Source organism: Bison bison, unplaced genomic scaffold (genome assembly GCF_000754665.1).
Source record: "Bison bison bison isolate TAMUID 2011002044 unplaced genomic scaffold, Bison_UMD1.0 scf7180017860443, whole genome shotgun sequence".
NCBI lineage: Eukaryota > Metazoa > Chordata > Mammalia > Artiodactyla > Bovidae > Bison > Bison bison.
The window spans coordinates 2,584,680-2,595,150 of record NW_011491015.1 but is presented as its reverse complement, the minus strand read 5'-3'; the positions used below and the strand labels follow the sequence as shown (position 1 = coordinate 2,595,150).

The following is a 10,471-nucleotide window of genomic DNA, read 5'->3' as shown; positions in this document are numbered from 1 at the left end:
AAGCTGGTCTTCTCATAACAGAAGCTGAACTGTAATAAACCTGCCCTGTTGCCAAAAGCTTGATTAATTCTAACAGAAAATCCATAACACAAAATCATCTTGCATTGAAAAACGTCTTGCCCACTTTACATTTCATTCTTGTATTAATATAAGACTTGACCCCTTTCATGGGTTAATCAGTGCTTCCAAGGGCTCTCTGACCACTGTTCTTTCTCACTGATTTGAGGCTCATTCATTTGATATGAATCTGATGTCTAATCAAGATGCCCTCCACCTTACACATGAAACCTTGGCACTAATAAATATATTTGTTCAATTCTGAGAGTAATTTGCCAGAATTTCTACATTTCATAACAGTCTTTTCTTTCTTTCACTCCAGAGCATAACCTTCAGTGGCAGAACAAATCAGGCCAGTCAGCAAGCTGCCAAGTCCTGTGGGCTCCTTGTCAAGGAGAACAGCTGGACCCATTTCTAATCAACGTTCAACACACCTTTGGACTGCTGAAGGAGACCAGGCCAGACTTTGCAACTTTTCAAAGACTTCCAATAGCCACTGAATGCAAAAGACAAAGGGTGTCACATTCACCCAGGAAGTCTACATTTAAACGTCTGTACGTGGCATGGATGATGGTTATTGAAACAGCCCAAACCTCTATCACAGTGAAGGGAATATAGCTCAAGAGGCAAGCAGGCAGCCCCAGAGCCGAGGAATGGATGACTACAAATACCAGGACAACTATGAGGGCTACGCCCCCAGCGATGGCTACTATCGTGGCAATGAGTCCAATCCAGAAGAGGATGCGCAGAGTGACGTTACGGAAGGCCACGATGAGGAAGACGAGATCTACGAAGGCGAGTACCAGGGCATCCCTCACCCGGATGACGTCAAGGCCAAGCAGGCCAAGATGGCGTCCTCCAGGGCCGACGGCCTTCGGGGCCAGGCAGACCTGCTGGCCGAGCGGATGGAAGACGAGGAGCAGCTGGCGCACCAGTACGAGACCATCATTGATGAGTGTGGCCACGGACGCTTCCAGTGGACCCTCTTTTTTGTTTTGGGTTTGGCCCTGATGGCTGATGGGGTGGAAGTGTTCGTGGTGAGTTTTGCCCTGCCCAGTGCCGAGAAGGACATGTGTCTCTCTAGTTCCAAGAAAGGAATGCTTGGTAAGTAGAACTTTTCAGAGCTCATTCTCCCTGTGGCGTGAAAATCTGAAGCGGGAAAGAGCGGTATAATTTGTATAGCACCTGTCACTCTTAGGCGTCTTAAATCTACCATAATGTCCTTGCAGCACCATCATTTTACATCCATTTTGTCATGAAGGTGTTTTTATCTTAGAGAATTTAATAGGCACAGGTTTACAAAGCTGATAGATATTGGAGCTTAGGTTCCTACTGAGAATTGACTCTCAAGACTTTAGTTCTTTTTTCCAAGTATTTTTTTTTTTTAAATTGAAGTACGGCTGATGTACAATATTATATAAGTTACAGGCATACAATATAGGGATTCACAGATTTTAAAGGTTATACTTCCTTTTCCTCCGCCCTGAGAGTCTGATTTCTTTCTTCTTTATATTAAATCATCTTCCATATCCAAATAACAAATTCGTTTTGTGTGTGTGCATGTCTCTTCCACTCAGTCCTCTCTGTGACTTTCCAGAATCCATTAACATCCGCTCCTGGTTTCTCTTGTATATAAGTGTTAGTGGGCTGAACGCCCGTGTGTCTTGGCGATAAATGCTGGGCTGAGCCACCCGCAGAGCCCCTGCAGGCTGTTGGGAGCCACACTGTGAAGCACAGATGGAGTCCGTGGGATGGAGGACGGGAGCTTGGCAAATCCTTGATGAGACTAGCACCATCAGAGCCAGACTTCAGATATCAGGGCTTGAGGCACAGAGAATTTTGTGAAGTTAGAGAGAGTGTGGGCATAAATAGTGTGGCATAGAAGAGATTCATCAGAATATAGACAAGGGCTTGTCTTGGTCATTAAATGTCCTACAAAACATATTCATTCTCTAAATTCACAGTCCATACAATTGATTGTTTAGCAAAAGTACAGTGTCAGAGAACTTACCGTGAGTCAGGTTCTTACTCAAGACTGAGACATTTTAACCGTTATGACCCTCAAGAACTCAAAATCCACCCAGAAATTTAGTTCATTCATTCAACAGATATTTCTTGTTTGTATACCATGTTTTAGTCTTTCTGCTCCAGCCCTGGAGAAAAAACAAGGTAGATGTTGTCCTTGCCTCTCAAAGAACTTATATAAAGTAGGACAAACAGGTATTAACAAACAGAAAATTATTTGATTATGGTAAGGATGCGTGCTTTCAAACATTTTGTGCCATTCTGGCCCCACTGCCTGCTTTAGAGCAGGGATTGACAAACATTTTCTCTATAGGTCTAGATGGTCTCTGTTGCCCCTACTCAACTCTGCCTCTAGCAAAAAAGAGGCCATAGACAATATGCAAACAAATGGACACAACTGTGTTCCAATAAAACTTTATTTAGAAACAATGTAGCAGGCTGAATTTAGCCTGTGGGTTATAGTTCATTGGCCCCTGATTTACAGCCACAATAAATAGGACTAGGGTATAAAATGGAGAAAACATCTGCATAAAAAACTGTCCCTGGAGGCTTTTAAAAATGGTTTCATAGACTCACAGATGTAGTAAATAGATTTGTATTTGCCAAAGGGAAGTGGAGGTAGGGGAGGGAAGGAATGGGAGCCTGGGATTAGCAGAGGCAAACTGTTATATATAGGATGATACATTGTAAGGTCATACAGGGAACTATATTCAATATTCTGTGATAAGCTGTAATGGAAAATAATATGAAAAGATACCTGTCTATATATAGAGAGACCTATATATCTGAATCACTTTGCTGAATAGAAATTTACACAACATTGTGAATCAGTTATACTTCAATAAAATTTTTAAAAAAGAAGCATACAGGCCACTATCCCTAATGAATATAAATGTAAAAAAATAATCAATCTTAAAGAAGTAAATTCTAACACAAGCTACAACATGGATGAAACAAGTTACACTAAGTGTAATAAACCAAACACACCCACATTTTTTATTTATTCCTGTTTAATTAAAGTTAAAGGGACCTTTAAAATTATGAGATCTCTGTCAGGTATGGCTATCAGGGAACCAAAAGAGACCAAGTATATACAAACAAAAGAAATGACTCAAGAAGCAAGATGTCACCCAGAGTTTTTTTTTATTATTTTAAAATAATAAAAAAATTATTATTATTTTTGTCAGCAAAATTCTGCTGTCTCTTCAAGTTTCAATAGACTTTTTTAAAAGGACAAAATCAAAATGAATCCCAACTCCCTGACAAAACGAAACTGTTGCCTGTTGATCTAAACATTTCCAAGACCATTATTTTGTTTTGTGGTATTCTCAACTGAAACCCTAGATTCGTATTAGTCCAAATTGGCATGTCGGTAATGATTTCATGCCCTCTTGGTCTCTCCACTACCCTGGTACCCAACAACCTCATTAAGAGCTGGCTCCCAGGGCAAATGCTGGGAATTGAGGAAACATGGTCCCAATCTGGAGAACCCACGTTGTGAAGTTTTGCTTTCAGTGTTTACGATGAAGATGCTATGACTCAGCCCAAAAAGGGCAGACCCCTGACAGAGATGGACTCCCATATGCACTTGTGGGGCCCCCTTAATGGATCCAGGGAGGTGGGTGACTGGAGAGTCTCATCAGGCTGGCTTTCTATGTATTTTCTCATGTCAGCTTCATAGTCACCATGGTGCTTATAGGAATTTTCGTCCCATTTGTACATATCAGGAAGCAGACTCAGTGAGCTGTATTCAAGGGCACATAGTAATTGCTGGAGCTGGACTTTCAACCCAGGTCTTTCTGATTTTAGGATCTGTGCTCATTCTGCTACACCATACAGCCTTTCCTTTTATCCATGGTCTTTAGGAAGGAGGTCATGCCATGGGGAAGACTTCTCTCCAGTTGTCAGGCACCCCATAGGGTACCTGAATACCACAAATTTCTTCCAACAGAGAGGTAGCATGGTGTGGGGAACGTTGCCAGTGTGGACACTGGTGTCTGTCAACAAGGTTTTGGCAAATAGCTTTGTCATTTATCTTTCTTGGCAAGTGGTCTTGGGCAAGTCATCACTTCTTTAATGATCAATTTTCCTATATATGGAATAGGGTAATGATACATCTGTTGCGAGGATTATATGAGATAAAGCTGGTAAGCTCCATGGCCACTAAACTACTGTTAGTTCTTGTTACTTTGTATTATTATAGTCTCCCTACAGCATTTATAGTGAGTTGCAGTTCCCTGGTGGCTCAGTGGTAAAGAACCTGCCTGCCAAACCAGGAGATGCAGGAGACATAGGTTTGATCCCCGGGCTGGAAATATCCCCTGGAGAAGGAAACAGCAACCCACACCAGTACTCTTGACCGGGAAATCCCATGGACAGAGGAGCCTGGTGGACTACAATCCATGGGGTTGAGAAGAGTCAGACATGACTGAAGCAACTTGGCACAGTTGCACTGAGATCACCCTGCAGCCAAGTGGACCCTGCCTCCTCCAGTTCTTAGGAGAGTGACTTTGGGAATTACTTAGCTTCTCTGTGCTCAGTTTCCTTCTCTGCAAAATGGAGCCACTAAGGATATCTTACTTCATAGGATTTTTGAGGACTAAATGAGTTTAATGCATTTAACTTGCCTGAAATGGTGGCTGCCCATCATTGGTGCTCAAGATGTTTTAATTATTATTGCTAAGGTTGTTTCTTTACTTTTTTTTAAAATCAATTTTCCAATTTCTGGAAACCACTGATTTTTTTTTTTTTTTACTGTCTTCATAAGGTTTTGCCTTTTCCAGAATTTCTTACAATTGGACTCATATAGTATGTAGCTGTTTCAAATTGGCTTCTTTTGCTCAATAATATGCATTTAAGTTTCCTCCCTGTCTTTGCATGGGTTGATAGCACATGCCTTTCTAGGGTTGAATAATATTCCATTATTTGTATGGACCACAGTTTTATTTATCCATTTGCCTACCAAAGGGCATCTTGGTTGCTTCCAAGTTTTGACAGCTGTGAATAAAGCTGCTATAAATGTCCATGTGCAAGTTTTTGTGTGGATAGTTAGTTTTCAGCTCCTTTGGGTATCAGGGTGTATGATTGCTGGATTGTATGGGAAGAATAAGTTTGGTTTTGTAAGAGACTGCCAACTTGTCTCCTAAAGGGGCTGTACCGTTTTGCATTCCCAGCAGCGTGTATAAGAGTTTCTGTTGCTCCACATCCTCACCAGTATATGATGTCTTCAGTGTTCTGGATTTGGTCATTCTAATAGGTGTGATATGGTATCTTGCTGTTTTAACTTGCATTACTCTGATGACCTATGACGTGGAGCATCATTCCATATACTTATTTGCTATCTGTATACCTTCTGTATAGCTTCCCTGGTGGCTCAGTGGTAAAGAACCCACCTACCAATGAAGGAGACATGGGTTCAGTCCTTGGGTTGAGAAGATCCCCTGGAAGAGGAAATGGCAACCCTCTCCAGTATTCTTGTCTGGGAAATCCCATGGTACAGAGGAGCCTGGTGGGCTACACGGTCCATGGGGTCACAGAAGTGTCAGACATGTCTTAGTGATTAACAAGCATCCTTCTTTGGTGAAGTGTCTATTAACGTCTTCGAAAGTGAAAGTGAAAGTCGCTTAGTCATGTCTGACTCTGTGTGACCCCATGGACTATAGCCCACCATGCTCCTCTGTCCATGGAATTCTCCAAGCAAGAATACTGGAGTTGTTAAATTAGCTTTTTAACTTTCTTATTGAGTTTTAAGAGTTCTTTGTAGTTTTTGGATAACCGTCTTTTATCAGATGTCTTTTGCAAATATTTTCTATCAGTCTGTAAGCTGTCTTCTCATTCTCTTAACTCTCTTGTTATTAAAAAAGAAAAAAAACTGGAGGAGTTGCTTGTGGTTTAGTGGTTAGGATTGAGTACTTTCAGTGCCCTGGCCCGAGTTCAATTCCTGGTGGGGGAACTGAAATCTCTCAAGCCATGTAGTTCCGCCAAAAAAGAAAAAGGAAAAAAGACACTGAAAGTGATGCCTCTAGACTTGACCCTAGTTAATGTTCCAGGGAAAGAATTCAGAGGGAGAACTCCTCCCACTCCCAAATTCAGACCTCAAATCATGAACTATTTTGTTATTTTTCTTCCTGGAAATGGATGAATCCATTCAGAAGATAAAAGAAGCATCCCCAGGCCAGGTAACAAAAATATCTAGGTGCCGCTGTGCCACTTCGCTGAGCTTTTAGAAAGATGAAAGTTTGCTTCCTTCAAGGGTTGTGTTTTAGTGGGTCACATCTAAAACTGTCTCATTTGGGGAAGAAAAAGCCCCATGAAAAATGTTAGCATTCAAGGCTCAACCCTGTTTCTTTTTCTTTTCTTTTTTATTTTTTTACAGTTTCAGCAGTTATTTCTTTTCTTAAATTTATTTTTAATTGAAGGATAATTACAATATTGTGTTGGTTTCAGCCATACAACAACATGGATCAGCCATAGGTGTACAAGGGTCCCCTCCCTCTTGAACCTCCGTCCCACCCCACGCCACCCTTCTAGGTTGTCGCAGAGCCCCAGTTTGAGTTCCCTGAGTCACACAGCAAATTCGTGCTGGCTGTCTGTTTTACATATGGCAGTGTGTATGTTTCCATGGCAGTCTCCCCGTTCCTCCCACCCTCTCCTTCCTCCCCCTACCCGCCGTGTGAAGTCTCTTCTCTGTGGCTGCGTCTCCATGGCTGCCCTGCAAATCGGTTCATCAGCACCATCTTTCTAGGTTCCATGCTACTGCTGCTAAGTCACTTCAGTCATGTCCGACTCTGTGCGACCCCAGAGACGGCAGCCCACCAGGCTCCCCCGTCCCTGGGATTCTCCAGGCAAGAACACTGGTGTGGGTTGCCATTTCCTTCTCCAATGCATGAAAGTGAAAAGTGAAAGGGAAGTCGCTCAGTCGTGTCCGACTCCTAGGGACCCCATAGACTGCAGCCTACCAGGCTCCTCCATCCATGGGATTTTCCAGGCAAGAGTACTGGAGTGGGGTGCCATCGCCTTCTCCGTTCTAGGTTCCATATATTCTAGGTTCCATATATGTGTGTTAATATACTATATTTGTTTTTCTTCAGCCCTTTCTCTTATGAAGCGGGTAGTTCCCTTTAAGACAAGAAGAAGGCACTCATCTGTTAATTAAATTCGTTATTCTTATTTTTAGAAGGATCACTGAACATTTCCGTGTAGTATTCTCTCGTGGCAATGCAAGGCAGGCAGGTCCCAGCCCTCAGTGAGTTTTGCTCTAATGGTGAAAATAAAGTTCACACGAGAAACATAGAATACCAAACTATGCAGTTGTGCAATGCAGTGTTCAGTGTTATCCCTTTTACTCAGATGTGAAGGAAACAGAGACAGCGTAAGGCACAGAACCTAAGGTTGGCAGGTTGTGGAGTTGAGCGGCCTGCTTTTACATCTGCTCTTCTGTGCAGTGGCTGTGTGTCCTTGTGCTGATTTTGGAGTCTTCCTCCTGAAGACTTCCATGATTTTAGGTGGTTGATGAATGAATCTACACTTCTTTTTAATCCCTTTTAGTTACTATTTATGTATTTTCTGGTTATATACAGGAAAAAATCATTTAATATGACTTGAAGATAGGAAGTTAAGGACTATCTGGCGTGACATTTTCTTTTTCAAATGACATCAAATTGTTGGCATCTCTAATCCTTATTTCCTTATAGCTAGGACAGTACTTCGGAGAAGGCAATGGCACCCCACTCCAGTACTCTTGCCTGGAAAATCCCATGGATGGAGGAGCCTGGTAGGCTGCAGTCTGTGGGGTCGCTAAGAGTCGGACACGACTGAGTGACTTCACTTTCACTTTTCACTTTCATGCATTGGAGAAGGAAATGGCAACCCACTCCAGTGTTCTTGCCTGGAGAATCCCAGGGATGGGGGAGCCTGGTGGGCTGCTGTCTCTGTGGTCGCACAGAGTCGTTCACGACTGAAGCAACTTAGCAGCAGCAGGACAGTACTTATTCATGACACATGAAACAAACCAACAGTGTCCTTCTCTGCCTGAATTTGGTAAATTACCACCAAGGTTTTCCTATAATTGTAAAAAATACTCCTTAAGCTCGAACTGTGGGTGATTCCCACCTTCATGCTGATGAGAAGAAAGAGAGCTCTGTTTTTAGGCCACAGTTCCACTTTTGCCTTCAGAATTTGGATTTCCTGAAAGGGTCTAGTTGCTCTGTGGGTATTTTATTGGCTGTTAGTTTTTCTTGCCATCAGCAGTGGGAAGGCTCAGGGAGTCCTACAGCTTCAGACAGTGATTTAGAACCTAATAGGGGACCCCTGGGGCGTGATGTCTGTATGAGCTAAGGGAGGACGTGGAGCAATGTCAGATGGAGTGGATTCATTAGAATAAAGTGTGCACTGAATTTCCATAGGGGCTCAGAGATGGATGTATTACTCTACTGTCATGAAAGATTATCCTTTAATTGTTTTATATGCAAATTCATAGTGAGCATCAGGGCAGAACACTTGATTTATGAGCCGCTTTATCTTTAGCCCTGAATTCAGAGTGTCAGTTCCTAAAACGAGGGGCCGCCTATACCCCAGAGCCTGGCACACAACATGTGCTCAATAAGTACTTACTTAGTATCATGGAAACAAATACTCATTATGGTGAAATCCACCACTAGGAATTTTCATATAATCTCTTTGTGTTTGATTGTATCAGTTGTTTTTATGATTTTTTAGATCATGGGATTCTTTAGAATAGACCCTTAACAGAGTCCACACTGATTGCCATGTTTTGGAGTGAGGGCTTGATTGCACAATCAATGGAAGAGCTTTCAATGGAGAGCTATTAAATGACTTTGAGGAAGAGAGTGAAAAGCTGATTCAAGATGACAACTCTACTCCAGTGATTTTGGTACTGGACGTGGTTCTAAGGGAACAGAATCTGAAGGATATGTTTACTGAGTTGATTCTGGAGCTTCTGGAATTGGTCCTGTGACCCAGTTAGATTTAAAGGCAGCATTGACTCTATTTCCTATGGCAAAGAGAGCACTTCTGTGTTCACAGCATGATGTGGCCACAGGGATATACAACATTTCATTGGATACTCATGTTCAGATACTTAAAAGAGACAAGGATCTGGGACATCATTTTTGTTAGACTAACATTTTTGTCAAATTAATGAGTATGAGATTGGCTGGTTGCTCCTAATGTCATTGACAAAGTGGCAAAAGAAATGAATGAACTTAGGGCTCAAATTCCCAGCACCAAGCACTGCATAAGTGACTCCGAATCTTCTGTGTCTGCCCTGAAGGAGACGTTTATCTCCTGAGACTGCTGACAACCAAACCCAGAATCCCATCCTCTAAGTGACTGAATTACAAGTGGAGAGTTGAATTCCCAGCCTCACAGAATGTCTGCTGTTGATAGGCAAGAAATGAGATCCTGGAGGTTGGCATGGGGATGTATGGGAAGACCCTGATGAAGCCGAGGGCACTGAACTTCTAAATTTTGGTGCGTCTTCTTCGCCAGTAGATGCAGCCTCTCCACCTGTGTAACCCTGCTTTGATGAGGAAGCTATAATTGCCTCCCTTGTGGCAGTTGCCTTGCAAGACATTGTTGATTCTCCTGAGGACCTCACCCCCCTCTTTTCCTCTGGACTTGTATGACTAGACTCAAGTTACTGCAGGTCCTTAAAAGTGAGGGTCAAAGTGAGACCCATGAAGAAGTCTTTGCATTGCATGCATGCTCAGTCGTGTCCTGACCCTTTGTGACTCCATGGACTGTACCCCGCCACGGTCCTCTGCCCATGGGATTTCCCAGGCAAGAATACTGGAGTGGCTTGCCATTTCCTTCTCCAGGGGACCTTCCTGAGCCAGGGATTGAACCTGTGTCTCCTGCATTGGCAGGCAAATTCTTTACAACTGAGCCACCTGGGAAGCCTGTGAGGAGGTCTGTTACACTGCAAAAGAACTACTTCGTTTTCTAATTTACACAGAAGTTCAGGAAACACGTGTGGGAATGGATATTAAGGGTGTGGGGTAATGGGGAAGGAAAATAAAATTGAATCGGGCTGCATTAATTGATATGGACCTGCTAAACAGAAATCAACATTTAATATTGAAGATTGAGGAGTTAAAAAGGGCTCTACCGGTTTGGTTAGTTGGGTAGCTAAAACATGGACCAGACGCTGGCTCACAGTGTATAAACTTGAGTGCCAGACCTGCCTAGGCTTTATGTAGAGGAAGAGATTCAGAGGCTTAGGGAGATTGGAATGTTAGAATGGATTTGTCATTTAAAACCTATGCACCCATCTTGGGAGGGTCCACAGCATGTATCTTTCACTGTGTCTATGAGAAATAAATTTGTGAGGCCACCTCCTAACATCCTTGAAGAGCTCTATGATCACTCT

The 10,471-nt window shown here is 42.7% G+C and overlaps 1 protein-coding gene across 1 annotated transcript in view; it reads left to right on the top strand.

Annotated features, from left to right (window-relative positions):
- The first annotated feature begins 379 nt into the window (after positions 1-379).
- Positions 380-10,471, top strand: part of SV2B (synaptic vesicle glycoprotein 2B) — a 97,733-nt gene continuing 87,641 nt past the window's right edge. Inside the window, exon 1 of the mRNA XM_010832160.1 lies at positions 380-1,161. Within this exon, the coding sequence (XP_010830462.1) occupies positions 711-1,161 (451 nt within the window). The 5' untranslated portion in view covers positions 380-710. The remainder of the gene's footprint in view (positions 1,162-10,471) is intronic.